This window comes from Kickxella alabastrina (assembly GCF_025024165.1).
Source record: "Kickxella alabastrina strain RSA 675 chromosome Unknown BX661scaffold_1, whole genome shotgun sequence".
NCBI classification, from domain to species: domain Eukaryota; kingdom Fungi; phylum Kickxellomycota; class Kickxellomycetes; order Kickxellales; family Kickxellaceae; genus Kickxella; species Kickxella alabastrina.
The window spans coordinates 406,160-433,999 of record NW_026251472.1 but is presented as its reverse complement, the minus strand read 5'-3'; the positions used below and the strand labels follow the sequence as shown (position 1 = coordinate 433,999).

Below are 27,840 nucleotides of genomic sequence, written 5' to 3'. Positions count from 1 at the left end.
TTTTTTGAAGAGAATGAATATATTTTTCAATCAGACATATCGCCGTATGTTTGCTCGACCTCGCCGTAGTCGTCTTCCTCGTAGTCATCATACTCATCATCGTCATCCGCAACCTGGGCAAGGTTAACAGCCGTGCTCTGCGGGTCATGGTCGCCCTCCTCATAAACAATGGTCTCCTCAAGGACATCCGCGCCGCCATCCTTGCCGGCGATTCCAGCAAGCGCCGCAGGCAAACCAGACATATCGTAGCCGTTCACCTGCGTGGGCGAAGCTACCGAGCCTTGCGAGGGCGTCGCATACCCCGAGAGCATGCCTGGAGTGCCCGCCACAGACATCATGCGCGAGGGCGCCGCCGACGGAATCATTGTGGCGCGGTTGCCCTCAGTCTTTGGCTTGGGCGCGCTGGTGTTGTCGAACAGCTTCCCCAGTACATCATAGTTGATTTTCTTTGACAAGCGCCGCATAGCGAGCATGTTTTGTGCCGATTCGAGCGGCGTAGCGCCCGCAATGACCACCTTCTTTTTCGTCGATCGGCGCCGCTTGCGCCCGCTACTATCGGCCTCCTTGGCCATGCGCTTGCGCTCACGCTCTTCCATGAACTCCTTATTCTCGCGGTCCCAGATTTCGGTTTTTTGCTTGACTTCCTCCTCAGTCAGCATGATGTTGCGGACCTCGTCATCGTCAAATTCGTTCCACGTGCTGACGTCAATGTTAAAGTCATCGTCGGCCAGTTGCGAGGTAACAAATTTCAGCGAGCTGTCATGCAGGTAGGTCTCGAGTTCCTGCTGGAACGCCTGGTCGACAGTGTTGTTGAACGCATCATCGTCGATGGCGCTCTCAGCGTCCTCGTTATCTTCACCATCCTCGTTGTCTTCGGCAATGCTGTCGAGCGCCCTCAGCATCCGGCTCTGTGGGCCTTCAGCCTGGCGGTGCTGCGCCAGAATGGCCTTTCGCGCATTCATCCGGCTGTTGATGAAGGCCGGCGGGTCGGCCGACTGCTCGAGCCACAGACTCCTAAAGTCAGAAACCGTCAGGCTGCCCGACGGCGTATTGCGGAACTCATCCAGACGGCGGCGCAGTGTCCCGTCGGCAATCTTAACCACCCTAATGATCTCCTTCTGTGTGCGACGAAAGTTATGCATGCGCGCGGCAACAAGCAAGCAGGCGCCGCAGATACCTGAGGGCCGACGGCCTGTGCGGATCCAATCACGGTCCATTCTCTGCACCAGACGAATAGCGTCGTTGCAGACCTGCTGCGTCTTGTCGCCAAACTCAAGCATCGACGCAAACCGCAGAATGTACAGCGACGGGTCGACAATCGGCAGCTGCAGGTTGAGCACATTGACGAGCTTGGCGAATGTGGCACCAAGCTTGAACACGCTCACCTGCAGAATGTCTGAAAAGTCAATAAGCATCTGACTGCCCTTCTCCAGACGACACACAATGTAAAGGCAGGCCGTTGACACGTACGTGGACCGTCGGCCGCGGGTAAAGTTGAGGTTCAGTGCCAGGGTAAAGTACCTCTGTGCAGAGTCCACGTAGTGCTCAGATAGGTTCAATGCGGTTGCCAGACGCTGGATGCGCCGCCGTGAGTTGTAGAGCGTTAGTTCGCGCGATTCTTGCCCGTTGCCGTGACGTCCCGGACCGCCCATGTTGGCCCTGGTCTGGCCCGCGCGCACAAACGAGCCCTGCACGACGGCTGCTCCGCTGGAGGCCTCACCGAACGTCACCTCTGACACAATGGTGTTCTCTTCGCACACTTCACCACACCCTGTGCAGTACGATATTCCCCTAGACGAGTCATGCTCGATTTCTGTTCCTCCGCACGCTCCGCAGCCCATGTCGTCTGTGTCTGCGTGCTAAAAGTGATGAAAGCGAGAATACAAGGAGCTGAAGTAAAAAATAAGGCTTGCGAGTTCTGTTTTTTAATAAACTTCTATGTGCGTCTAAATTTAAGCGAAACGCAAATAAAGTAATAATGTCTAAATAAAATACTTTTTAAAGTTTGGAGGCGAGTATAAAAAGTGCATTTGTGTGGAAGGAGGGTATTTGTGAGAAAATTATTTTTGTGCCCTCTTTCCTGCTGCCTCTTGGCTTAAAAAATTTGCAACTTCGCTTCACCCCCGCGTTCCAAAGCAAAAGTAGAATTCGCCAAAAAGTATGCGAATAAATAGAATAATTTACGCGCTTTCCGCTGATTGATCTTTGGTTCGACTCCCACTGCTCAACAACAAGCAAGTAGAAAAAATGGACGAATTTAAAAAGTAGCATTTCTTTGATTTGATCTGGACGAAATCGCACATTGGGCGCCCTTGGCTTTGAGTGCAAGTGAAAAAAATAATAAGCAGCGGGCGTGATAACACCTTGTAAATTCTGTTTCCTTGGATGAGCCGATTCATTTGTCTCAAGCTTGCCTGCCTGCTTGCCAATTCAATATTTTTTATTTTATTTTTAACTACTTTTTAGCTCACATACCAAAAATTCAACATAAATCTTCACAATGATCCAAATGAAAAGTCGCCTCAATGTCATTGACAACTCGGGAGCCATTGTGGCTGAGTGCATCAAGGTGCTGAAGAACGCAAAGTGGGCCGAGGTCGGTGACGAGATTGTCGTTTCGGTGAAGAAGGCGCGGCCAATTTCAGACAAGACATCAGCGAGCCAGTCGGCCGCCAAGATTCGCAAGGGAGATGTCAGACGGGCAGTTATTGTGCGCACAAAAAAGGAGATCCGCCGTCCCGATGGCCGCTACGTCCGCTTCGACGATAACGCGTGTGTGCTCCTGAACAACCAGCAGCAGCCGCTGGGCAGCCGCATCCTGGGTCTGGTCTCGGCAGAGCTGCGGTTCAAGAACTGGGTCAAGGTTGTGTCGCTGGCTCCCCGCGTTGTATAGACTTGATACGCCATATGTGCCAAACACAAAATATTTCTAGAGAAAAATATATATATTTATAAATGTGTGCGAATAGGGGGTTAATGTCAATAAAAGTGAGAGAAAAGGAGTAGAAAGCTTGGCGCTGCGGGCCAAAATGGTCTTGTAAAAGTATTTTAGAGGAAGTAGTCGGGCGTCTTGCGCGTGACATGGGGCTCGCCGCGTCTGGGAGCTGGGTCGAACTGGAGGAATGTGTGCTTCATGTTCTCGTCGATCTCCATGATGGCAGCCTGGTTGCCGCAGCGGTAGCAGTAGTTGGGCGCGCTGAATATGGTGACAACGTTTTTCTCCTGGCTCCAGTTGTACCCCTCCATGACCAGCTGGTGGGCGCGGGCAATCAGACTGAGCCCGTTGTTGTGGTTGAACGCCTCCGAGATGTCTTGGCCGAAGGTGTAGCCAGCACCGCGGGGGGAGATGCCCCAGCCGCAGCGGTCATCAGGGTCCGACCACAGCAGGTCGCACATTGGGCCCTCATGAGGCACCTCCTGCACGCGGTCCAGTGAGCGAATGTGATCCAGAGTGTCGATGGACGGCGACAGGCCGCCGTGCAGGCAGAACACCTGCTCCTCAATGAGCGCCGTCAGGGGCAGGTAGTCAAAGAGGTTGGTGAAGTGCTTCCAAACCTCGGCGTTGCCGTATTTACGCAGGCACTCATCGTAGAAACCGTACACCTGGGTAATCTGCCGGCTCTCGTGGTTGCCGCGCAGAATAGTGATGCGCTCGGGGTAGCGGATCTTCATGGCAACGAGTAGGGTGACGGTCTCGACCGAGTAGTAGCCGCGGTCGACATAGTCACCCATGAACAGGTAGTTTGTGTCAGGCGAGTTGCCGCCAATTTTGAACAGCTCGACGAGGTCGTGGAACTGGCCGTGAATGTCTCCGCACACAGTGACTGGGCAGCGCACGGGCTGGACGTTGGATTCCCGCATGAGCACCTCTTTGGCCTACAGAGTGAAAAGGGGGAGGAAGGGGAAGTGCGTCATTTTCAGTCGCTCGGTGTGCAAAAGGTTGGCTGTAATGGTATTAGTGAAGTGTGAAGTGTGGTTTTCTTTTTGGGATTTGGCGTACGCCGACGCAAATAGTGCAAAAAAAAAGTTGCAAGGCATGCAGAAAGAATGGCACTCAACAGCTGCAAGCGCAACACAACACCCGCCGCCCGCCTGAAAGCGGCGGAGAGTCAACTGGCAAAAGTCCTGTTTGGGAAAAATAGAAAAAGAGGGAGCAATTTTGGCCTTTCGCAAATTCATGGCCGCCAATCTGCTTGGCATTTTAAGAGCAATACGGCATGAAACACATTCATAGAAATAAATCTGTGTCATCTCGAAAGCGACATTCAAATAAATAATAAACTTGCCTTTGAGCACAGGTTCTTCACGCTGGTCTCGCTCAGCTGCTTGCACTCAAAAAGCTGCTCAATCCAAGAGTCGAGGGTGCCAATGTCAACGTCAATAATATCCATCTTGAATGACAACAAGCCGGGCTGTTGTATAAATTTATAGAGAAAAGTGGAGTGTGGTGGTGGTGACGAGAGAAAAAGGAAAAAGTGACAAAAAGGAAAATAAAAAAGATTGCGGATTTATATAACGCTCAAGAAAATGAAAGAAAAAAGGAAAATGAACCCAAACCAAACTTGGAAAAACGAACGCGCCAAAATAAAAGGTCAAAAATGCTTGTGGTTACACCCTCTCGCATTTGAATTTTCCACCCCCCATCCCATTTCAATGGCACTGTGAGTGAAGAGAATGCTCGACGTCAAAGTCACGTGCAACAGCTATGATTCTATTGCTTTGCTTTTTTGGCACCCGATAGCTCACGGGCGAGGTGGCCAGCGAAACACAACCAGCAACCAGGCAGCAGGTAAAAAAGAAATCCTCTTCAGTTCGGTTCACAGGCCCCACATTAATTCAGAAAGAGAAACGCCAAAGCTGTCTTACATGTTTAACATCCATAAAGCAATTCTTTTTATCCATCCTAGTCCGGTTTTAATCAGGTTTGGTTCGTATTTTTCGAATTTTTCGAATTTTTTTTCGTTGACCCCACCAAAAAATAAAAATCAACTCTCGTAGCCTCAATTCGGGACAAAGTGGGGCGAATAAAATCCGGCGTTCTGGCCACGTCCCCTCCTCTTTTTCCCTTCCAACTGCAACGAACAATTATTTTTCAATCCTCTCTTTTATTTTGTAAAGACCATTCACCTTGTTTTGTCTTCATCAAATATCCCCTGGGCGGTATCTTAGCATCACTCGATCCATCACTACATCTTTTCTACTCAGACAGCACCACCAAAGCCAAGCGCCTGCCAAAATGTCCTCCCCTGCCAAGCTCACCCATCCCAACGTTACTAACGGCTGGTTCAGCGAGTCTGGCGCCATGTGGCCTGGACAGTCGATGAACATCGAGGTCAACCAGATCCTGCACGTCGAGAAGTCCAAGTTCCAGGACGTGCTCATCTTTGAGAGCAAGACCTACGGCAACGTGCTTGTCCTCGACGGTGTCATCCAGGTGACCGAGCGCGATGAGTTCAGCTACCAGGAGATGATCACCCACCCGGCACTCTTCTCGCACCCCAACCCCGAGCGCGTGCTGGTTATCGGCGGCGGCGACGGCGGCGTCCTGCGTGAGGCCATCAAGCACTCCCAGGTCAAGGAGGCCGTGCTGTGCGACATTGATGAGGCCGTCATCCGCCTGTCCAAGGAGTATCTTCCGGGCATGGCCGTCAGCTACGAGGACCCCAAGGTCTCCGTGCACATTGGCGACGGATTCGACTTTTTGCAGAACAAGAAGAACTACTTTGATGTCATCATCACTGACTCGTCGGATCCCGTTGGCCCCGCCGAGAGCCTGTACCAGTCGCGTTACTACGAGCTGATGCGCGATGCTCTGCGTGAGGGCGGCATCGTGTCGACCCAGGGTGAGTGCCAGTGGCTCCATCTGCCCTTGATCAAGAACGTCCTGACCTTTGCGCGCAAGCTGTTCCCCGTCGCTGAGTACGCGTACACCACTATCCCGACCTACCCTTCGGGCCAGATCGGCTTCATCCTGTGCAGCAAGGACAAGGAGACCAACTTCAAGGAGCCACTGCGCCGCCTGTCGCCCGAGCAGGAGCTTAAGCAGTTCAAGTACTACAACTCGGAGATCCACCGCGCTGCCTTTATTCTGCCCAACTTCACTCGCCAGGCCCTTGCTGACATCAACTAGACTTTTCTTTTTTAGGTTCTTATCAGTATTTTTTTGTTGATCAAAAATTTAAATTTTTGTTCACTATATTTGATTGCCGAGCCGGTTCCACGTTTGTCCAACGCGTGTTTAGAGCGTATTATGCGCTCGTGAGACTTTTTAAATGTTCTTTTTTGAATTTCAGTTCATGCTCTCTTTTTTATCTTGCATTCCGTCTCCTTGCCATTCACTTTCACAACCTTTACAATTAACAATTCATGATTCCTCGCGCAAAATTGCTCCAGCAGCACTCAGGAATTGCCGCTGCCCGCTTACTGTCGACTAAATTGGCACACCGGAGCGCAGCGGGGACTTGGCCTTGGACTCGGGGGCTGCCAGGAGCACAACAGCAGCAGCAGCAGGCAAACCAAATACGGAAGCGCTTTATCAACGTGCAGTTGCTTTCGGAAGAGCCAACAAGTGCTGGTGCCACTATCCAGCGGCCGAATGCAGAGTCGCAGCTGCATGATCTGGCTGCCGATATGGTAGCGGCGCTGGAGGCAACACAGTCAGCGGTGCTTTCTCGGTGGGCCAACCGCATACGCACACTATGCACTGGCCACGGCTCCGGGGGCAAAGTCGGCGTTATTCACTCCGGGCCACACTCAAATGCTGTGGTTTCTGCAAAGGGCGCCAACATCGATTACATAAGTTTTATGGATGCCGAGGCATCCAGCACAAGCAACGACGCGTTTGTTGACTGGCTTTACTCCTGCGACCGCGTTGTCATAGTTGCTGAGCGTGCAAAACTCGTGCAGACACTGGCTAGCTCAGCGATGATTTACGCTGCGCTGCGGTTGCACCCTGGTGTCGTGCTTATTGTGGAGGGCCTTGAGGTTAGCTGCGATGCTGTGGATGCTTTTTCGGGTCTGCTGCGCGAGTCGCTGCAGATGCTGGGGGTTGTATCGCCGACGACAGATAATGGTGTATTCTCCGTTGCTCCTGCCGAAGATGTGCGCTCTGTGTTGGAGAGATTGCACAAAGAGCGTGCCCACAGCGGGCTCTTGGCCAGTGCAATCAGTGCTGCTATAGCTAGCGCAGAAACCGGGTATGTGTCGGCGCCATTTTTGCCTGGCTCGCCAACAGTTGCCTCGAACGGACGCATTCCGTCGCCCACTTTCTCTTCAAGAATCATGCAGTTTTTGTCAGCGCACAGCCAACAAGATGCGGAGACTACGCATATGACTGCGACCAGCAAGGTTATCCAGCGAGACTTTGAATGCGGCGATCTTACAACCGTCGATGCCAGCGCTGGTGTCATCAAGTATCGCACCCAGCAGTGGTTCGCCAGCGGCAAAGTGTGGCAGGCGCTGTTTATGCGTGTGTATGAGGTTGCCGACAACCTTATAGACAATGCCATCCTTGACCGCTCGTTTGAAGCCGCCGATCTGGGCATGATCCACGCCGCTGGCCGTCTCAACGAGTCCATTCCCCGGGTGGCTGCCGAAATGGCCAACGAACTGGAAATGCTTTCTCGCAACCCTGCTGCAATTGAATCAATCGACTCTTCGGCGCTAGAATCGGCAATCAGGGCGCTGCGTGCTATGGCCTGCCAGGCCGACTGCGTAGATCAGTTTGTGCTAGCGCAGCACGTATGGGCTGCGCGCAAGGATCTGGTAGACAGTGACGTGCTGGAAAATATCCCCAGACACATGCACTGGTCGCTATCGCAGTTCTGGGCAATTCACGCCAGCGCATTTGCAAGCGCCACGACTGCATCGGTGTACTTTGAATTGCCCCTGCAGTATGCTGCGACTGGTGGTCTGGGCCTGTCGCTGCTGGCATTTGTCTGGCTCGGAAGACGGTGGAACCAGCTTGAGCGCATTGTGTACGGCCAATTGGACGCCCAGACAAGCTCTTTGCGGAAGGAGCTCATTGACGCTCACAAGCAAGTTCTCGAGACAAAGCTTGATAAGCCAATTATTGCGTCTCTCCAAGGCATTACTGACTCGCAGCAACTGATTTCTAAGTCCTTGTCGCCAAAGCATGACGACACCAGTTTCACTTGCGATGCCATTCCTTTATCAGAGTGGAAGTCACGGCTGGAGTCAGCAACATTCAAATCCTCGTAATAAAAATTAGGCTGCTATAAACAATAAAATAAATAGAAAAATATTTTTGCACTAAACTTTGAACAGCCATTTGTAGTCATCTATTGCTATGACAGGCAGCTATAGCCGCTGAGTTATTGTAAATTGAGTATATATTGAGACTAAAAATATAGTTATGTGAATTAAATAATTAATTGACTATATATACCCATCATATTGCTGTCACATTGCTTTTGGAAATGACCGCCTGATGGGTCACCCCCTAAAAGGTTACAAGGTGAGAAGATAAAATGTGTACCTGGCACTATAGCCAAAAAAAAGTACACTGCTTCTTGAAAAGCGTCACTATAACAATGTAAATTGAGGTACAATAGAAACAAGATATTTTTGTCACAAAAAATGTGACAAGACAATAGCAAAATCGAAAACTCCGAATAAATGAATGCGTCAAACATATCAACGCTTGTAATCCTGCCCAAATATCCAGATGTGAATTTTTATGCGTGCCATCCGATGATTTGACGTAACCAGCAAAATATTAAAGAGCTTTGCGCTCAAAATCGGTTAATAACAAAATCAAATTATTGGTAACAGTCTTGATATCACAATCGTGCTTCGTCTTTTTCCCTATTTCGCTCTCTTTTTCAAAAAAACAATTTTTTTACAATTTCTCATAATTTAAGCTAATTCAAAATGGTCGCCGATATCACTGGTCTTTCTTTCGGCATACTCATCGTTTTGGGCGGAGTTATTGGTTTTTTGAAATCCAACAGCATAGCTTCGCTAATCAGTGGGCTGGTCTTTGGCGCACTAATTGCTGTCTCCACGCAATTTGCAGCCACTCATTCGAACAGATACAACCTTCTTCCCGCTGCAGTCTGCCTCGCACTCTTCTCATCATGGGAAGCCGTTTTATGAGGAGCAAAAAGTTTATGCCTGGCGGCATGGTGACCTTTTCCAGCCTGTTCATGGCCATCCGTTACATTATAAAATATTTCTAGCACTTATTTTTTTGTTTGTTTATTTATTTCCATATAAAACATTTTTATTTATTTATTTCATTTCATGTTTTTGAGCTGGGCCAACAGCTCGACTTTCTTCACTAGCCTCTGCTGGACCTCGCCAATGGCATTTTCAAGCTCCGTGTGTGCTCCCTGAACCATGGTGTGTGCCTTGGTGTTGGGAACTTGGATAAAAAGTCGCCCATGTTGACCGTGGTCGTGGCCATTCGGCTACTGGGCTTCACCTTTTTCATTGCCTCTGCCAGCTTGTCCAGTGCTTGGCTGTTCTCCTGGAGCTTGCGGCCATACTCTTCCAAAAGCTGCTTGTCTGTAAGTATGTCCTCGGTGAGCGCTTCAATCCTAGCCAGGCGTTCGACGGCTTCCATTGTTGTGATGTGGGTATATCAAAATATATAGTTGCTTTTTAAATAAAAAAAGCAAAATAAAATGACACAAATTTGATTTATAGTTTTATACCACGAGTGCGTTGAATGTGGGCAAATCCCGTTTTTTTTGTAATTTGTGCCACTGTCAATTCAAATCGATTTGTATTTACACGTGATTGAGTTTTACACAAACCCCAAAAGCCAGTAATAATGACGATTGTCGGAGCTGATGGCGCTCTTTTGCGTTTTGCTCCTCGGCTTATTTTTTTATCCTCTCATTCTTTGAATTAGAATTTGACTTCAAATATTGTAAAGCACTTCTTTCCGCTCCTTATCTATTTATTCCCCTTTTCTGAAAGTTTTTGCAGAACAATCGAAATGTCGTTTATGAAATGGATGAGCGGTAGCAGCAACCTTGGCGGAGGAAACAACAGCAATGGGAACTCGCATTCGGTAGTTTATTGAACAGAATGAGTTACACTTACAAATAGAAGCAAAGCCCTCTTGTTTTTTTATATAAACAAGCACTAAAGCATTGAATACATTTTTATAGGCCAACAGCGGCAACGGCGCCGCGCACAGTGACTGGCCAGATAACGACGACAGATACTTTGGACTGATGAACGTCGGCAACACATGTTACTGCAGCTCAGTTCTTCAGTCACTTTACTTTTGCCGGGCATTCCGCGACTGCGTCAACAACTACCCTTATCCCCGGGCCCTGCCTGGAACACAAACGTGTGCATCGGGGCCGTACCAAAGACGTGCAGAGATATCGAGTGGCAGCAAGACAACGTTGCAGGCGGCAGAGAGGTCGGCATCAACGCTGGGAATTGCGCAGACGGGAAGGGAGGAGCAGGAGGGCGGAGGTGCGGAGAGTGTGGCTGCGAGCACGAGCAGCAAGGGCCGTGCGCTGCTGACTATCCGCGAGCGGGCGTCTGGGTTGCGCAGGAAGAAGGGACGGAGTGGCAGTGATGCGGGTGATTCAGCGAATGGTTCTGGGGACCACAAGATTGTGGGCGCACTACTGGACTGCGCCGACTTGATGGCAAACGGGAGCAGCGAACATTCCGCCCTAGTGCAGCAGCAGCCACCACCAGCAGCAGCAGCAGCTCCGCCGGCATCACTGCTGGAGCGCTCAGCAATCGAAGCCCAGGCTGACAACGTCTCGAGTGCGGCCAAATACGGGGTGGCCAGCAGCATGTTCACAGAGCTCAAAGATCTTTTTTGGCAAATCTCCACGCGCACGCAGCGCACTGGCAACCTGTCACCGCAGGGCCTGGTATCAAAACTCAAGGAAACTAACGAGTTGTTCCGCAGTAACGCGCACCAGGACGCGCACGAATTTCTCAATTACATTTTAAACGAGATTGTCGAGAATGTCGAGGCCATTTACCGTGACAAGCGTTTGCAGTACGGCGCCGGCGCGCCCATCCATGGCGATAATGTGTTCCATGGCAAAACCTGGGTCCACACGCTTTTCGAAGGTCTGTTGACCAATGAGACGCGGTGCTTGAGCTGTGAAAACGTCACCAGTCGTGATGAGCGCATTTTGGACGTTTCTGTGGATATCCACGAGAATGCCTCGGTGACCCACTGTCTCAACCAGTTTGCCGCCGGCGAGCTCCTATGCCATAACAACAAGTTTTACTGTGACAATTGTGGTGGATTGCAGGAGGCTGAGCGCCGCATGCGACTGAAAAGACTGCCCAATATCCTGGCACTGCACTTGAAGCGCTTCAAGTACCATGAGGGCCTGGGTCGCTACGTCAAACTGTCTTACCGCGTAAATTTCCCGACCGAGTTGCGCGTACCCAATACTACGGAGGAGACGGCGGACATTTTGTACACGCTGGCTGGAGTCGTCGTGCATTTGGGCGGCGGACCCTTCCACGGCCACTACATCTCTATTGTGCGTAGTGGCGACACATGGGTGCTTTTCGATGACGATTCAGTTGAGATTATACAGGAGAGCGAGCTGGGAAACTATTTTGGCGATCATCCCAACTTTGGATCCGGGTATGTCCTGTTTTATGAGCGCGTGGATTTCGATTCCACGGAGTATGATTTGCCACGTGCGTACAGCTCCGAGACAGCAGCAGCAGCAGCAGAGGCAGAGGCAGAGACGGAGGTGGAGCCCGTGGTTGTGGCTGGGAAAGATGTGCAAGATGAAGAGGAGGAGGAGGAGGAGGCTGTTTTGATGTCGCCGAGAACCCAAGCAAAGACCTTGAATTCTTCTGTGACCATGCCCAATTTGGAACAGGCAGCGAAAACATCCTTGGCGCCGATATCAGCACTGACGGCGAGCGGCGGCGGCGACAACAATGTGGACAAGCCGAAATTCAAAGCGCCCATGCGTCCGCCGCCGCTGATATCAACAACCAGGTCTTTCCGCGGTAACCTGGATGCTTCGCAGATGAGCCCAGGACCATTGCGCACGCCCACAATGCCGAACAGTGCCATGATGCCAACAATGCCCACCCCGCAGATGAGCACGTTCATGGGACAGCAACAGCCAATGCAGTCGTTGCAGCAGACTGGTTGGTCTGCTGCCAGCGAGGGCCCGGCTGGAATGCCAATGTTGTATTCTCCGTTGGCTGCCAGTGCTCAGTCTAGCGGCAATGGCGGAGGCGGGCCGAGTGCTGCTGCTGCGGCGGCAACGAATGGCTCGACTGAGGCATCATCGCGCATTACTATGGCTAAGAGTCGGTCATGGTTCAGCCGACGCTCCAAAAAATAAAAATAATACTATTGTTTCTTTTTCACGTGTGCTTGTTATTCGTCACTTTCTTTTTTTTCTTTATTTCGTCGTTGCTGTTTTTTCTCTTATTTTTTGATAAAAGGAATTGAAGGTTTATTTTTTTGTATTTCATAAATTTCGCTCGCATACAAAATGTTGCAACAAGACTCAGACTCAGGCTCGGACTTGGCCGAGGTCAGCGTACAGGTACTGGAAGAGGGACCCACTCGGCGGGCGGTTGCGTTTAAATACCCGTTCTCGGGACAACCAGACATTGTGCGGTCAGCGCAAAAGGATCTCTTCTACCAACAGCGGCTGCAAACCGACCTCTCGTCCATCGCGCAACAAACACTAGGCAACCGGTTCAGCGCAACGCACCAGTCAGAAATACGAACAGTCTCCAGACTGCTCTACCACAGCCTAACGACGCTCTTGGGAGCACAAACTCTGGGCGAAGAGTACTGCGGGATAATGCAGGTTGGTCCGGACCAAACGTACCCTGCCTGGGGGCGTCGCGTCCTGATGGTTCTGCTGCAGTCTGGCGGGGCATTTGGGGCGCTCAAGGCTCTGGTGGGGCTGCGTGGGTGGCTGCGGCGGCGAAGGGAGCGGCAGAAAAGGGGTGAGAAAAGGGGTTGGGCGGAGCGGCTGGCGGACTGGAGTGTTTTGGCGGCTGGCCGCGGTGACGGGTGGGGGTCGAGGGTTGCGATGGCGCATTTGGCGGTGTTTTATTTTACCGGGGCGTATTACGGATTGGCGAAGCGAGTGACGGGGATCCGCTATGTGCTCACGCGTGGGTTGCGGCCAGGCGAGGAGGCATCCGGATACGAGGTTCTGGGTGCACTGTTGGCTATCCAGCTGGTCGTGCAGACATACATGCTGGTGCGCGGGCGAAAAGGCGCCGCCGAGGAGGCAGCGTCCGAGGAGGCAGCGTCCGAGGAGGCAGTGTCCGAGGAGGCGGAGGAGGAGGAATCGGGTGAGAAGAAGGGGACGGTGTTGCGCAACTGACGACCAGTCGGCACAAGTGTACACTGTGCTTGTCTCCGCGATCGCATTCCGCGGCCACGCCTTGCGGGCATGTCTTCTGCTGGACCTGCGTCTTCGAATGGTGCCAGGCGCACTCTGATTGCCCATTGTGCCGGCAGCCGCTAAAGACCAGCCGAATCCTACCGGTGTACAATTTTTGAGAATGAGCAAAATTTTTCTATTGATACAGCAGCGCGTATTCTACAGGCACTCCTAGAAACGACTTGTCACAGATATACTCAATACACTGGAGGACACGGTAGTTCTCTCGGGCAATGTCTTTGGCCAGGAGCATCTGCAGGAGTGAGGACTTTAACGTGGGCCCTTCGTCTGGCTCGCTTTGCGCTTGCTGCTGCTGCTGCTGCTGTTTTTTCTGGATGGACTCAGGGTGCAGGAATGGGCAGCGGGGGCCTTTGGTGCACCGGCCCATTGTAAAGTACTTGCATACCCGGAGGCTGCGCCGATCAGCCTCGGGTGCGATAGTCGAGGGGCGGAAGGGTATTTGCTTAGAAGCATAGAGCTTCGCAGGAGCGATTTCAGGAGCATCGCTGCCACTATCGCTGTCCTCCTCCTCCTCTTCTTCTTCTTCTTCTTGACTGCTTGCGTAGGCGGACAAGAGCGACGCAAGCGGATTGGCGCTGGTGTCTTCGTGCTTGCGCTTGTTGGGCTGTTTGGCCGGCTCCTGGGTTTGCTCTTGTTCCTGGGCTTTTCGGCGGATGTTGGCTTCGGTCGGGTATTTGGCCTTGCGCTCGGCTATCCAGGCGGCGATCTCCTCGGGGGTTTCAAGGCGTCGGTTGCGGATCAGCGGGTGGATCTGGTCTACTGAGGCATCAGCGATTGGCTTTGACTTTGGCATTGGTGCTGGCTTGGGGTGCTCATTATCTTTGTCTTTGTTTTTGTGATTCTGCTGCACCTGAGCCTGCTGGACCTGCGCCTGTGTCTGTTGCTGCACCTCGCTGGGCACGTGGATGTGGGCGGCTAGGAAGCTGTCGGTTGGTTGCGGCCTTTGTGCGGGAGCGGCGTCTGGGAGTGAAAAGAAGGAAATTGGATGGTCCATTGTGGTTGTGTGTTGTGCTAAAAAAAGAAAGTCAAATGGCCCAAATTAAAATAAAATACGAAAAATATGAAAAAGCTGTTTCGGAAAAGTAAAAGGAAAATATAAGCAAACAGGGTCCCGGTTAGATCAAACAATGATTTTATTGTGACAAAAAACCTCCGTGCTTCCCCTTTCGTCCATTTCTCACTTATAATATTCCACTTTATTTTCTAATTTCCAATTCCAAATTCCAAATTCCAATTCAGATGAAATGGCGCTGCTCACCGACCAGACGTTTCTGATATACCAGCTGCGCGTGTCCTTTCTGCGGTCCAGCGACCCGACGGGCGAGCGCATTCTGACGTTCGACGACCTGAGCACCATCACACCGGGGCGGCGGCGGCAAAGCAGCACGCCGCCAGGCAGCAACACGACCGGGCGACGCAGCACAGCGGCGTCCGAAATCCGACACCACGTGCTGCACGCAGCGCAACCCAACGCATATATAATTGCCAGCGGGTATTGCCCAGAAACCGACCAGCCGCACAGCCCCGACATCCACCCCTACGACGAACACACGGCAACGCCGTCGACATCACGGCCGACACCGCGGCTGCAGGGTGAGTCGTCAGGCGGGCGGCGCGCAAAACAGTCGAACCGCAACGCCAAGGTTGCACCGACGCGCGAGGGCCGCGAGGAGGTCGTCGGATTGGGTGTCGTACCGCAGCACCCGGACGTTTTGGACGCGTACAGCGAGACAGAAACCATGCGGCGCAGCCTGGATACCGTGCGCCAGCGGCGGCCGCAAGCCATGGTGGCCGACAAGACTTGGTCGGAGGTGCCCGTGGTGGTGCCGCCCAGGCGCTCACTGGATATCCTGTCGCCTCCGCCGATGCTGCCACCGCAGCTGATGCCTGGCGTACTTGCCAGCGAATCTGCAGCTGCAGAGGCCCTGGTGGCGCGCAACCCTGGCGTCGCTACCATTCGGCTGCAGCGCCCTAGCGAGGTTAAGCGCAAGGGCTCGGTGCGCGACGCTATTGCACTGGGTATTGATTTTGACCTTACTGCCTTGGCACCGCCCACTGCTGCGCGCACGTCGTCCAGCGCAAAGTCCTCCGAGGAGAGCACCCGCGATGCGCCCAGGGTATCCCTCTCGGCCTCGACCGCCTCGCTAAGCGCGCCGCGGCCGCAGCCGCAGCCTCAGCCGCCGAGATCCACCAAGCGCAGCGACGCGTCGTTCAAGATCCCGCTCTCGAACCTGCGCGAGGACCGGCCGCTGGGCTCCGCTTCCAACACGCTGAAGCGCAGCGCGACGCTGCCGACCAAGCGACCCGGCGGCGTGGCCGGGCAGCGCAGCCGCTGGGCGGACGTCTCCGTCAAGGGCAAGGGCAAGGGCAATGGCAGCGGCGAGCAGCAGCGGCAGCCGACCAGCCAGGCGTCCGGGTGGGTGGGCGGCGCGCAGACCAGCTGGGACCACAGCAGCAGCGACGGCAGTGATGACGAGGCCCGCCGCCCACGCCGAGGCCCAAACACCCACACATGGTATGGCCCGCGCGCCGGAATCCGCCCCATCAGCATGTTCCCGCCGCCCATGCCCAAGATCACAGCACCGTACGCAGTGCCACCGATGCCGCTGCTGTTTGGTGCTGATGACAGCGACGACGATATTGACCTGGAGGGCGATGAGGGCTCGTCGCGCACGCCAGCGCTCATGGGCATGCCGACCTTCGCCAGTGCTGCCGCCGCCGCCGCCGCCGGCCGCGCCACTGGGCTGTGCGCGCTCATGGCCAGCCCGGCGCTGCAGAGCCCGCCGAGCCACGCCGAGTCCCTGGGCAGGGAGAGCAGGCTGGTGGCGCGGCTGCGCGCTCTGCCCGGCGCCTCGGTGCCTGCGGCCGTGTCGCCACTGGGCGCCACCCTGGTGGCATCCGCTGTGGCGGCATCGTCGAAGTACGGCCACTTGGCGCGCGAGACCAGCAGCCCGCGGCCGCGCGGCATTTCTGACCCCAACTCAGCTGTCAAGGACACTTTGCAGCTGGAGTCTGCTGCTGCGCCACGGCTACGCACGCCGACGATGGCCGGAAGCTCTGCCGTGCAATCGCCTGCGAGGGCCATTTCCGTTGCCGCTGCTGCTGCCGTTGCCTTGGAAGTGCCTATTCGTTCGGCCAGTAGCTGCGACCTTCTGGTGTCCGGCCTGGCATCTGGGCGTACGGGCGCGCTGCCCCAGGCAGCCGACCCAGCGCCCCGTTCTTCGCCGGTGTACGTGCCGCCGACGCCACCCAAAACATCCGGGCTGGCAGCGCTCCTGGCCAGCAAGCTCGAGGTGCGCACCAATGCCTTTGCTGAAGAGTTTGCCACTATTGGAAGCGCTGGAGGCTCGGCAACGGCGGGTGGGAGCGGCGGGCGTCCGTTTGCGCTTAAGATCTTTATGTTCCATGCGGCAGATGCCAAGTCGCAAGCGCTGGATATCAGCGTGCGGGCGACGGCCACAGTGGAGCAGACCATCGGGTATGCACTCTACCAGTACATCGAAGATGGGTGCGCGCCGGGACTGGCCAAGGATGCGCTGGATGTTGTTGAGTGGGTGCTGCATGTGGCTGACGATGGCCAGGTTGACGATGATTTCCCGGTGCTGGATCGCACAAGGCAGGTGTCACAGTTTGCCTGCGACGAGTTTGCGCTCTGCCGGGCTTCTGCCGAGCAGGTCAAGCTCAACGAGGGCATACGCGTGCGGCAGGGCCGACTGCCGCGCATGGCGCGGTCACACGCGAGCATGCTGCCGATGCCGGTGCCGGTGCCGGTGCCGGTGACTTCCATCGGAGACACCCAGGAGGCCGAGGAGGATGTCGAGGGCGGGGTGCGGGAGCTGCGTTTCCGGATAGTTCCGCGGAAGGAGACCTCCGCCGTCGTGCTGCAGCCTTCGAGAATTGCCATTGCCAGCACTGCGGGCATTTTTGTCGGAAACTCTATCCTGGCAGCAGCTGCCGCCGCCGATCCCACGGCGCTGCCGCCGATCGATGCCCTGCGGTCACCGCATGTCCTGGGCTCGCGTTTCCTCAAGATCCGCGTCCTGGGTGATTCTGCTTCTGCCGAGTCCCTGCGCACCACCACGGTGGTGACTAGCGCCAATGCCACGGTGTCTGCGGCTCTGGCACAGGTGCGTCGCAAAAAACCCTTTTCTGACGAGCAGTATGTTCTGGGCACCATCGAGGGCGGCAGATTCGTTGTCTGCGACCCTGATCTTCTTGTCTCGGATATTCCCTTGTCCAAAGAGCTCTGCCTGCATAAACCCAATGCGCCCTTGCCTTCGCCCGAATCCCTGGCGCTCTATGGCAAGCACTGGTCTGTGCCAATCGACGACCAGCATCAGCAGTCATCTGCAGTTGGGGCGGCGGCAGTGGAGGGAACTCACCACCAGCACCATGACTTGCCGCATACATCCTCCCTGTATTACACTTTCCCCGTTGTGCGTCGTGCGCAAATGTTCACGCGACATGACCGGCTCTTGGTTATTGACGGCGAAGTGGTCACGCTGATGCCGGCGGATCACCGGACGGAGTCGGCGAAAACCCTGACATTCCATATAAGTAATATCGTGTGTAAACGTAACCAGAGATCTCCGAAGAAAATTCGCTTGGTGGTTTTGCGTAGATCTAGTTCAGCGGAGAAGTCGGTTGATTTGGAGACGGCTTCGGAGGAGGATGCTGTGAGTATTTGCTCGATCCTTGTGAGAATGCGTGAGATTTACGCTAATAATAATGGAGGTAGCGTTTGAAGAAGAATAACAAGAAAAAAATTGCCCCTTTTTTTGAATGGGGTGGAGGGGTTTTTTTCCTATTCGCTTTTTTTGTCATGTGCGTTTAATGATATTGTTGCCACAACTATAATATATTTTTATGTAACTTTAATTTATTTTTAAAATCTTTTTTAAAATAAAAAAATGGTATTTCTTCTATACATTTGTTCTTGTTCAAATATAAAAAAGCCATTTTTTTATGTTATGTCGCTAAACGATTATCTCGCCAAACACTACGGGTCGGTTTCAGAAGACAAGGACACAAAAAAGCAGAAGAAAAAGTCACACAAACACAAGCATACCGACCACTACCACCAACAGCACCAACAGCAACCAGCACAGGGCAGCAGCAGTGGTATCAAAGTAGTACTTGAGGACGATGACTTTCCATTCACACCGATTCCTGACAACCAATCCCGCCCCATATCCAAGTCCAAGCACAAATCACAATTCAAATACACTGACTCTACCTGGCACACCGTCCATCCAACCAACCAATTGAATTTCCAAAACGAAAAAGAAGAAGAAGAGGTAGTGGCAGAAGACGAACAGCCTGTTATTCAGCATATCACACCGGATCATCCTGAGGAAACACCTGAAGATCCCGGACCAACCATGCACTACGGGTTACAGACAGCGGAGACAATCAAAAGAGACTCTGACCTACAGCACGCCCGCTACCTGCGCAAACTCCAAGAATCCACTGACGACCAAAGCGGCCGCACGGCGCAGACTATATACCGGGACAAGCATGGCCAAAAGATCAATATCGAGGATGCGCGGAAATCCGAACAAGAACGGTTGAAAATAAAGGAGGAGGCAAGGAGAAACCAGGTGGAGTGGAATAAGGGGTTGGTTCAGCAGAGAGAAAAGGCTACTAGGAGCAGAGAAATAGAAGCGGCGGGAGATCAGAGTGAGTTATTGAATAGGGAGCGCAGAGAGAAGATGCGCTGGGACGATCCAGCTTTGAGGTTTTTGGAGAATAAACCGGAGGTTAGGAAGGAGTACCCGGAGTATAAGGGGTATGCGCCACCAAATCGGTTTGGTATTAAGCCAGGTTATCGCTGGGATGGTGTTGATCGGTCAAATGGATTTGAAGCTGATTTCTTTAAACGACAGGCTAACACTTCGTCTAGAAAAACTGAGAATTACTCTCATTCTGTAGCCGACTGGTAAAAATGAAATAAAGTTTTATATTTTAAAGTGGTTTTTATTTTAGTATATTTTGTTTGTTTTAAAATGGTTTTGTTTTTGGGATTTGGCTTACACTATATCCAACTGCAAAGCATAGGAAAAAGCCATGTTGCAATCGGCGAAATAGAAGCCTTGTTGATCTTGGCGTGCTTTTCGGCACTGGCCATGGCTTGGGAAAAAGCAAAATCCCGATCTTGTATGCAACAAAAAAAAGCAGAGGAATAAATCCCTTTGCGGTTCTTTGTGCTCCAGAAACCGGGCGCTCCATAAAATAGCCGGACCAGCAATTTGACATAACAGCCTTACTAGGCTTCAAAATGGAGACGGGAGCGCAACAGAGGGGATGGCGCCGCCGGAGCATGGTGCTGTGTATGCCCAGTGCTCTCTGCCTTCAACTATGGTTTTCCGATGCCTGTGTGCAGTGACCGCATCATATATTTGCTTTTTTTTCTTAAATTTATTTATTGAGCTCGTATCCCAGTACAACCAGATGTCAATTAGTGGCAGTCACATCCATCATTACCACTACCAATATTTGTAAAAAAACAGTTAATGAGGTTAGATGTACAGTACCGTCAGCGCATGCAGGCTCAGCAGGGCGCCAAACTTGGGGTCAATTGTCGCCACCTCGTCGTCAATGGCTGTCTGGTCGATTGCAATTGTTGCCCAGTGTACCGGCCGTGTTTGATCAAGCAGATGAGCCACATCTTTATGTTGTACAAACACCGCCTGGAATTGCGCAATAGTGCCCGCAGTTACTGCTCCGCCGCGCGTATATATTACCCACTTTATATCGGCATCCATGTGCTTGATATAGCTGACCCAGTCGCCAATTCCGCTTGCAGTGCTTACCACCAGAACACGAGCCACAGGATCGCTGATACTATCCGAATCAACCACATCAAATAGCTTAGAATCTGCATCGGCATCGGGTGACTGAATGTACGAGCCGGTGCTATTGTCGGCAAACAGATCGTCAAGGTCGTCAAAAATGCTGTCAACATCATTGTTTTCCTGGTCGACAGCCGGCGCTTCTAGCTGCCACATGTGCCAATAGTTGCCTAGCATATCGTACATCAGCGCTGCTGCGTCTGGCCTCGCAAAAATATTAACCTCGACTGGCGTAGCGTATGCACTGCCCATTCCAGACACCACGCCAAAAAGAGTGCAGCCCGATCTGTCCATGCATGGTGCCAGCACACCTGCCAGCCAGCGAGGCAGATGGCCCAGCTTGCCGCCATCGCGGCTGCACACTGCGATAGCGTTGCTGTCGTGCTGATTGTGAGGCTCTCTCACAAGATCCACGGTTTCTCCTATTGCGGCATTGGATGAGTAGTAGCGCCGGCCGACGATTAGCGCGCTAAAATGACCGTAAAGAGCGGTGGCGTTTGGGTTTGTCAGCATATTTTGTGATTTTATTTCTAATTTTTTGGAGTGACTATGCTGAAGATAACAGTATTGCATATATTACTACGGATAAGGACTGGCTTTAAATGACGAGACCCCACCAATGTATACATACATACACACATATAGTATGGCGACTTAGCGAGCGTATACGCTATGTTACTTATTTTAGGTGCGCGTACATGTAATGCGTGAGCTCAGCGCCAAAAAGGCTAGAGACCAACGACCAATGCAAAAAGAAAAAGGCTTGTTCCAGCTCACGTGTTTTATTTTGACCCCGCCCATCATACCTCGGCACGTAACCCAAAACTGCACCGGCCTATAAATATAAATCGCAAAATCCGGGCCCTTTGGGCCACAGCTTTTTAATGATTTCTTTAAGGATTCACGACGGCTGCCACGTTTTTGAGTCGACTTTTCGATGACTTAAAAATGCCATGGGCACTTTGTGCCCACAGCCTCGGAGACGGTAAAAGAGAGGACATTTTAGGAACCCGCCCGCACAAACTCTGTGTGCGGATGGGGCCATGCGCCTCTCATATTCCCACCATACACAAAACCAAACAAAATAACAAGATTAAAACAAAAGGCTGCTAGCGCAAGCGTTAGTCAACTCAATGACTGCATTGCGCTAGCATATTGCCAAATGAATGCGTTTTCGTGAGTTTGTGTGGTCGCAGCATCAGGACCAACAAGCACAGCTGTCAGTTCGGTTGTTTTCTTGCTTCAACAATTAAGGCAGCTTTACTTTTGCAAGTGGGGATTTCTGAAACGACGTGAGCAGAATATTTATTAATATATTTGTATGTGCTGACTGCGTGCAGATTTAAGCACTTCGTTTTAAACTTGGAAGCAATAATAACACTGCTGCATTCAAAGAAAAACATGTGTTTAAAGTTACAAATACACTGAAATAAGTAATAGTGCGTAAAGGCATGCCAAGATGACTGCTTGTAAAGGCACTCAAAAGCTGCCGATAAGGTGCATTTCTTCTTTTCATAGCCCCGTTTTATTGTTCTAATATATTTATTTCGCTAGGATGGATTAATTCATACATGGAAACGCATTACTCATATATGCTTTTTACCAGGCATACTATAATAGAAATGAGTTATAAACCTTCCAACTTGTAAAGCCTTTTGCTTAGCAGCAATATATTTTACACGGCGTTCGGTTGGCAAAACCGGATATGGAATATTGTCTCTACTTCTAGCCATTGGCAGTGAAATGAAGATGGCTCAAGGGTCAGGCCAAATAGTTGGCTCAATAGACCACCCCGAGCAGTTGCCGTGGATTATGAACGACGCGATGCGCGCAACCATTTTATTTAGCCGCAAGTTTGATAATCGGTTTTACTGGAAAGTCGTTCACTCGTGTGCGCCTACAGAGAACTTGAATGCGTGGCCTCAAAGTTGTTTAGCTCTTATTGGCAAGTGGGGAACAACATATCGGGTGGCCAGCATGCTCGGCTGGCCCTGGTCAGAACGGTATACTTGTGCGCAGACATTTACATTTTGGACGACCCACTATCTGCAGTCGATACTCATGTTAAACGCCATATCCTCGACACTGTTTTGCTTGGCAATGGGCTTTTAGTTGACAAGCTGCGTGTTGTTTCTACAAACCCAGAGCACATTTTTCCATACTGCAACCAAATAGGATCAGTCAGCGACAAAAGTATTGTCGTGAAAAGAAGGCATCCAAAAAGTATAGCCTAGGCCCACTGCCAAACAATGCATTGGCTATCAATACCAGCGTTGTCGATAACTGTCAAAATGTATTTAATGCAGAGGAAAATTAATTGAACAATGTCAAGATACCTAACAGCAAGCCAGCTTTTAATATAAAGTCGAGAATGTATTCTAAATCTCAAAAATCAACAAATAACAAGGCGTTGCCCACCAAGCGGACATACTAGGACGACCTCAAATTCATTATTAATATATGTGGGCTGCCAGCACTAACAATATCCGTGGTTTTGTCCATGTTAATCTCAATAACAGGGTATATAATCGACAAACATAAGATAAAAAGTATTAAGGGTAATTCAAACGCGGTTAAACTCGCAAAAGCTACCATCTCAACGTATTTCAGATGATTTTGTTAAAGGGTTTGTGCAAATGCCAGCCTTATATGCATGTCCGTGACTGTTTTGCAGCATATTAACAACAAATTTGTTGCAGAAAGTACAAAAAACAATTTACTCAAAGCATGATTATGGTGCCACTATCGTGTTTTGACAGCAAACCTCGACAACATATTGAATCAGCATACAACAAATGCACACATACCATTGCATATCATGTCCCGCAGTTTATCCAGTAGACACCATTGTATGCAATTAATACAGCACCTTTGTTATATTGCATACTCGGAATGTCGCCTCGGCTGTTGGTTATGTTCATTTTGTCTCATCTATGTTTTCTAAGTGCAATTTTATACTGGGTCCAGGTATTTCTACTCCGCTGTGCAATGTACAACGGAGTAGCAATATCAGTCGAAAGCCCGTTTCAGATATTGTTGCTGACGGAAGGCAGATGATTCGCATGTTTAGCGTCGAGCCCCATTCCACATTGCTTCATATTGATAAAACTGATAATGAAAAGCACATTTCCAGACGGCTATCTCTTTTTAATGTATTAAAGCATTGTTTAACAATGGTGTTTCCAACGTCAGCGATATGTTTATTACCTGCACAATGATTGTGGTGTCAAACACCACTCGGTTTGGGATGATATCTGCAGATTCTTCTATCAACAGAGATATGACCCAAAATGCTATAGGCAGTGTAAAGCAAATAATTGATTTGCCAAGCAAAGCATGCCATTTTACTGACAACATAAATATTTACAGAAAGCTTATTGCCATACCCGGAGGCTTCCTATGCCATTGGCAGCTGTTGTTCTGAAGCCAAGTGGCTGTCAAATAGGCACCTTGAATTTAAAAATTATAGCTTGAAGTATTGCAAAGTTGGATCCAGCGCTGAAAAACATTAATCTAACAGTTAACCCTGATGGGAGGACTGGCATCGTTGGTCGCACTAGTGCAGGGAAGTCTACGCTGGTCAAGTCGATGTTTAGGCTGGCGCACAGCAGCGCCAGTGGCTCCATTGTGATTGATGACCAGGAAATTGCTCGATTAGGGTAGGTGACCTGCGGTCGAACTGTGCGTCATCCCGCAAGCGTCGACCATGCTCAAGGGCACGTTTGGCAACAATATTGATCCACTCAACCAGTTCACAAGGGAAATGTGTGACGCTATTACCAAATGCAATATTGGCAGTATTAACCGTTTCTAAAAAACAAAATACATACCAAGCGCTTCGGGGGCCTACCATCTGCTCAGAAGTTTGTGCCAACCACAAGTTGGGTAACTGATTTTTAAAATATTTTTTTAAATGTCATCATCATCACCCAAATGTTTTACTGTTCCCATGCGAGTGATTATATTCAACTAATCATCGGAAAATTATTGAATTGGAAAACCATGCTTTATTTGTAAACTTGATCGTGTTACATTTCTGCTTACCGCATTTTATCCCCCCTCTCAAATAACACCATGTCATCGGCCAAACCGCAGCTCTTCGAGCAGACCTCGCAATACCGGCACTGGCGTTTTACGCCTACGTCCTTGGCACAACTACGCGCAGCCAACAACAAGCAGGGCGTCGAGCGCGTGCTCCAAGGTCTTCGCGAAGAGGCCCAAGTTGACAACGACCGCAATACATTAGAGACCCGGATATCTGAGGCAACCAATAACCTTTTGTCTCCTGAGGAAGAGCTCGAGCTCATCGACTACTATTTGCAAGTGACGGTTGCTTACGCGCGCATGTACGGAAAAGGAGCGATATTTAAACCGGAAGCTCTGAACAACATTAAATCCACAGCAGTCAACTTTATGAAGCGCTTCTACCTGCATAATGTGGTATTCGACTATCCGCCCAAGAGCATTATGCTGACATGCTTTTATTTGGCAACCAAGGTGGAGAATTCGTTTATCAAAATTGACGATTTTGTTCGCCCGCTGAATGATGTTGTGGATAAGAATAAGAAGGGTGTCCGGACAAAGAACGAAGATATCTTGGACTTGGAGTTTGTCGTTATACAGAGCCTGCAGTTTGAATTGGCCGCCCACCATCCGTATAGGCCATCGTATGGCCTGTATTTGGACATGCAGGCTTATATCGAGAACAACTTGCTGAAGGAGGTGTATGACAGGACGCAGTACTATATCGACCAATCGCTGTTCACGGATCTAATATTCTATTACCAGCCGCCACAGATTGCGCTTGGTGCATTCAAGCTAGCTGCCAAGAGAAGAACTTGGATATTGACATGTACCTCACACAGCGCTTCGAGGCGCGCTCACTCGAGCTGCTATACCCGATCCTCGACGATATACAGGAGGTTATCGCTAACAGGATAAATGCATCTGTCGTCGATAAGAAGGAGGTAAAGGAAAGGGCCGCGCTCATTGATCGTAAGCTCATTCTGTGCCGCAACCCAGAGAAGAACCCCAACAGCAAGCTGTACAGAAAAAAGATTGCTGACCGAGATGAAGCGCAGTATGTATCAGACTCGGGCTCTGAATAAACTGATTGACCCTTTTTAAGTTATTTCAGTTAATTTCAGTCATATTTTTAAGCACTCTATTACTTTCCATCTTTTTTACATTTGAAATTTTGTATTTGCAGCCGATGTGGCGCTTTGAAACGTAATTATAGGTGATTTGACGTTGGTGAATAAAATAAAAAAACAGGTATGTGACAGTGGCAGCCTACCCATTTTGAACAAAATAGTGGTGGTGGTTGCCTTGAGAAGAAAAATAAATATATAGATACGACAGTAGCAAAAGCTATCCGTAGTAGGGGTTCTGCTGGCCCATATACGCCTGGAGGTTGGTTGCGTTTGGTTGCGCATTGATCTGGTCCGCAGAGCCCGCAGAGTTGGAAGCAGCTGCTGACGTTGGCATTGCACCCAAGGGCACCATTTCCTCGCCAAGCCCATCGACAGAGTCTTCCTTTGTCGGCACGTCCTTGTCGACCTTTATGGAATCTCTATACTTGGCCAGATAGATCTTTAGCGCCTCTGTGTAGTTCTCAAACCCAAGTGACTGCATGGCCCACAGGATATCCTCGCCATTGATGGTTTTCCTCTTCTCCTGATGACACCGGTCGCTAGCCTCGCTAGTAATAAATGATATGAACTCGGATACGCATTCCTGAACTGTCTCTTTGGCCTCCTTGGCTATTTTGGCGTTGTCAGGCAGCGCTCGCTTCATGATCCGCGCCACATTAGCTATGGGCAAAAAACGGTCCTGTTCCTTGATGTCTTCGTAGTCCTCGCCCAAATTCATGTGTTGGTCGTTTGCTGACATTGCGGCTATCCGATAAAAAAACTGCGTTTATAAGTGAGGGCGAGTGTATTGAATTTCGCTGAACTAAACTGAACTGAACTGAACTGAGATAGACTGAATTTTCAAAGAAATAAAGATATAGATAAAGCCAAATTGAAAGGACAAAATTTTAGCGCAAAAAATGAAAAAATAGTGAAAAGGTGAAAAGAGCTGGAAAATGGCACGCGAAATTCAGAGCTGATTTTGAAACTAAGGAGGGGCACACGCTTTTAGTGTGATAAAAATAAAAAGGCGCCAGGTTGGGGGTTGAAGCGCCATATTGATATCACGTGGATTTAAAAGTACAACTCGACTCGGCTCGTCTGAATTGCAGCGAGTTCCCTGACTGACGTAAGGACAGTCTGGATATAGCACACTGGTGTAAGTGAATTTTGGAATTTCCAGACATTTATAGGGAAAGTCCAGATTTTTAAGCGGGGGATTTTCAAAACCTGTTTTTCACGCAAAAAGACATCGTCAGAGTTGGCTGAATCCGAGTCTACAGCAATACCCGAGACTTTGCTCAAGTCAAAATCTAAGTCCAAGCGTGTGCGCAAGAATACATCTGCCCCTGCTTCTTCTCTTCAAAAGAAGCAGCGAACTGAATGATATCGTCAACCATAGTGGTATATTGCCACTAGTTTCTAAACCATTTTTAGGTTGCTATTCAAACTGGGGGAAGGATGTCGATTTGCAGGCTACTTGTAGTTTTATTCTTTTCTTTTAGTGTAGCTGACTGAGTCAGCAATGGGTGCCCACCCACTGCGCTTCTGCCCTTCTCTTTCTTGCAGTAAAGAGCAGACGCCTATGTGGGTAGAGAGACACACTTTATCGGCGCTCTGCCCGTGTAAAATATATATTTCTCTTAATTTTAAATTTTCTCTTATTGGTTTCGGCTGATTAATAGATCAAGATCTCCCATCACCCACTACTGACGAAATCAGGCTAATACAAATCAACCGATATTTAAAACGTAATTTCACCCGAGACAAGTGCCATGCTCTTGAATTATTTTATCAGTAAACAGGTATCATGGGGAGTTTGTTTAAATCGGACTTGCCAAGAGCCATCGGGTCATTTTTATGATATACACGTGTGCATATTATACACGCAAGGTGACCAGACTGAAAAGTGTTTGGAGCATCCAACTATACCTGCCATGTAAAGTACGTTTTTTGGTCATTGTTTTTGGGAATCTAAAAAAAGACAAAGAAACTTGGTTTGTTTATGTGTGGTCGCCGAGGGCACATACATTTCCGATGCTTTCTCCACTATTTCTTAGCGCATATCCGCGTGGTGGTGTTCAAGGATAATCAATTTTGTTGAAAGCAGACAAGAGCCCATTTATTTGCGATTCACACAAATTAACGTTAAAGAGTCACTTTGTCACTACAACAATCATATGTATAATTCTCATAGTCAACAGTCAGTTGATTATTCACATTCTCAATATTAAACCGTTGTCTAATAGTCTTGCATCCGCAGATCATCAGCCGACTTTTTGTCCTTGGCAACAGCGCATGCCAACAGATAAAGCTTGGGTTTGGATTCGGATTTAAAATAAAAAAAGCGAATTCACCTGTTCAATTTAATAATCTCAGGTACTGCTTCTCTCATGCACCTAGAATGCGGCTATTTTGTTTATCCCCTAGAACACATTGGGGGAT

At 50.2% G+C, this 27,840-nt stretch overlaps 16 protein-coding genes across 16 annotated transcripts; 9 read left to right on the top strand and 7 right to left on the bottom strand.

The window, feature by feature from the left end:
- Nucleotides 1-26: 26 nt before the first annotated feature.
- Nucleotides 27-1,841, bottom strand: BX661DRAFT_139541 (cyclin-like protein; the record flags this gene model as incomplete). The annotated part of the gene is made up of 1 exon (XM_051532800.1): nt 27-1,841. The coding sequence occupies one exon, from the start codon at nt 1,839-1,841 to the stop codon at nt 27-29; it is 1,815 nt and encodes a 604-aa protein (XP_051394956.1).
- A 238-nt stretch (nt 1,842-2,079) lies between these two features.
- Nucleotides 2,080-2,500, bottom strand: BX661DRAFT_175087 (uncharacterized protein). Its single transcript, XM_051533990.1, has one exon. The coding sequence runs from the start codon at nt 2,397-2,399 to the stop codon at nt 2,181-2,183; it is 219 nt and encodes a 72-aa protein (XP_051394955.1). The 5' UTR covers nt 2,400-2,500; the 3' UTR covers nt 2,080-2,180.
- On the top strand, nt 2,399-2,946 carry BX661DRAFT_175086 (50S ribosomal protein L14). The gene has a single exon (XM_051533989.1). It carries the CDS (start codon nt 2,501-2,503, stop codon nt 2,891-2,893), a length of 393 nt encoding a protein of 130 aa, XP_051394954.1. The 5' UTR covers nt 2,399-2,500; the 3' UTR covers nt 2,894-2,946.
- Nucleotides 2,947-4,556, bottom strand: BX661DRAFT_175085 (serine/threonine-protein phosphatase 2A catalytic subunit beta isoform). Its single transcript, XM_051533988.1, has 2 exons — nt 4,287-4,556; nt 2,947-3,876 (listed from the first exon to the last, which is right to left on the bottom strand). The coding sequence occupies exons 1-2, from the start codon at nt 4,389-4,391 to the stop codon at nt 3,049-3,051; spliced, it is 933 nt and encodes a 310-aa protein (XP_051394953.1). The 5' UTR covers nt 4,392-4,556; the 3' UTR covers nt 2,947-3,048.
- A 314-nt stretch (nt 4,557-4,870) lies between these two features.
- On the top strand, nt 4,871-6,198 carry BX661DRAFT_175083 (spermidine synthase). Its single transcript, XM_051533987.1, has one exon. It carries the CDS (start codon nt 5,237-5,239, stop codon nt 6,128-6,130), a length of 894 nt encoding a protein of 297 aa, XP_051394952.1. The 5' UTR covers nt 4,871-5,236; the 3' UTR covers nt 6,131-6,198.
- Nucleotides 6,199-6,306: 108 nt separating this feature from the next.
- On the top strand, nt 6,307-8,269 carry BX661DRAFT_175082 (uncharacterized protein). The gene has a single exon (XM_051533986.1). It carries the CDS (start codon nt 6,367-6,369, stop codon nt 8,218-8,220), a length of 1,854 nt encoding a protein of 617 aa, XP_051394951.1. The 5' UTR covers nt 6,307-6,366; the 3' UTR covers nt 8,221-8,269.
- Nucleotides 8,270-8,819: 550 nt separating this feature from the next.
- BX661DRAFT_175081 (uncharacterized protein) lies at nt 8,820-9,650 on the top strand. Its single transcript, XM_051533985.1, has 2 exons — nt 8,820-9,108; nt 9,129-9,650. The coding sequence occupies exons 1-2, from the start codon at nt 8,893-8,895 to the stop codon at nt 9,198-9,200; spliced, it is 288 nt and encodes a 95-aa protein (XP_051394950.1). The 5' UTR covers nt 8,820-8,892; the 3' UTR covers nt 9,201-9,650.
- Nucleotides 9,651-9,844: 194 nt separating this feature from the next.
- On the top strand, nt 9,845-12,401 carry BX661DRAFT_175080 (uncharacterized protein). The gene is made up of 2 exons (XM_051533984.1): nt 9,845-10,039; nt 10,140-12,401. Exons 1-2 carry the CDS (start codon nt 9,965-9,967, stop codon nt 12,324-12,326), a joined length of 2,262 nt encoding a protein of 753 aa, XP_051394949.1. The 5' UTR covers nt 9,845-9,964; the 3' UTR covers nt 12,327-12,401.
- Nucleotides 12,402-13,722, top strand: BX661DRAFT_175078 (Pex12 amino terminal region-domain-containing protein). Its single transcript, XM_051533983.1, has 2 exons — nt 12,402-13,318; nt 13,339-13,722. The coding sequence occupies exons 1-2, from the start codon at nt 12,480-12,482 to the stop codon at nt 13,508-13,510; spliced, it is 1,011 nt and encodes a 336-aa protein (XP_051394948.1). The 5' UTR covers nt 12,402-12,479; the 3' UTR covers nt 13,511-13,722.
- BX661DRAFT_1732 (uncharacterized protein) lies at nt 13,430-14,512 on the bottom strand. Its single transcript, XM_051533848.1, has one exon. It carries the CDS (start codon nt 14,404-14,406, stop codon nt 13,528-13,530), a length of 879 nt encoding a protein of 292 aa, XP_051394947.1. The 5' UTR covers nt 14,407-14,512; the 3' UTR covers nt 13,430-13,527.
- Nucleotides 14,513-17,775: 3,263 nt separating this feature from the next.
- Nucleotides 17,776-18,272, top strand: BX661DRAFT_175072 (uncharacterized protein). The gene has a single exon (XM_051533982.1). The coding sequence runs from the start codon at nt 17,864-17,866 to the stop codon at nt 18,155-18,157; it is 294 nt and encodes a 97-aa protein (XP_051394946.1). The 5' UTR covers nt 17,776-17,863; the 3' UTR covers nt 18,158-18,272.
- Nucleotides 18,273-18,340: 68 nt separating this feature from the next.
- Nucleotides 18,341-19,683, top strand: BX661DRAFT_175064 (Pre-mRNA-splicing factor of RES complex-domain-containing protein). The gene has a single exon (XM_051533981.1). It carries the CDS (start codon nt 18,383-18,385, stop codon nt 19,352-19,354), a length of 972 nt encoding a protein of 323 aa, XP_051394945.1. The 5' UTR covers nt 18,341-18,382; the 3' UTR covers nt 19,355-19,683.
- Nucleotides 19,684-19,930: 247 nt separating this feature from the next.
- Nucleotides 19,931-20,776, bottom strand: BX661DRAFT_167797 (uncharacterized protein; the record flags this gene model as incomplete). Its single annotated transcript, XM_051533367.1, has 1 exon — nt 19,931-20,776. The coding sequence occupies one exon, from the start codon at nt 20,774-20,776 to the stop codon at nt 19,931-19,933; it is 846 nt and encodes a 281-aa protein (XP_051394944.1).
- A 3,039-nt stretch (nt 20,777-23,815) lies between these two features.
- On the bottom strand, nt 23,816-24,252 carry BX661DRAFT_1689 (uncharacterized protein). The gene has a single exon (XM_051533478.1). It carries the CDS (start codon nt 24,114-24,116, stop codon nt 23,856-23,858), a length of 261 nt encoding a protein of 86 aa, XP_051394943.1. The 5' UTR covers nt 24,117-24,252; the 3' UTR covers nt 23,816-23,855.
- Nucleotides 24,253-24,337: 85 nt separating this feature from the next.
- On the top strand, nt 24,338-25,371 carry BX661DRAFT_195183 (cyclin-like protein; the record flags this gene model as incomplete). The annotated part of the gene is made up of 2 exons (XM_051537921.1): nt 24,338-25,070; nt 25,094-25,371. The coding sequence occupies 2 exons, from the start codon at nt 24,338-24,340 to the stop codon at nt 25,369-25,371; spliced, it is 1,011 nt and encodes a 336-aa protein (XP_051394942.1).
- Nucleotides 25,372-25,825: 454 nt separating this feature from the next.
- Nucleotides 25,826-26,110, bottom strand: BX661DRAFT_128698 (nuclear transcription factor Y subunit B-3; the record flags this gene model as incomplete). The annotated part of the gene is made up of 1 exon (XM_051532514.1): nt 25,826-26,110. A coding segment is annotated over one exon (285 nt), but the record flags the coding sequence as incomplete, so codon positions are not given.
- Between the last annotated feature and the right edge of the window lie 1,730 nt (nt 26,111-27,840).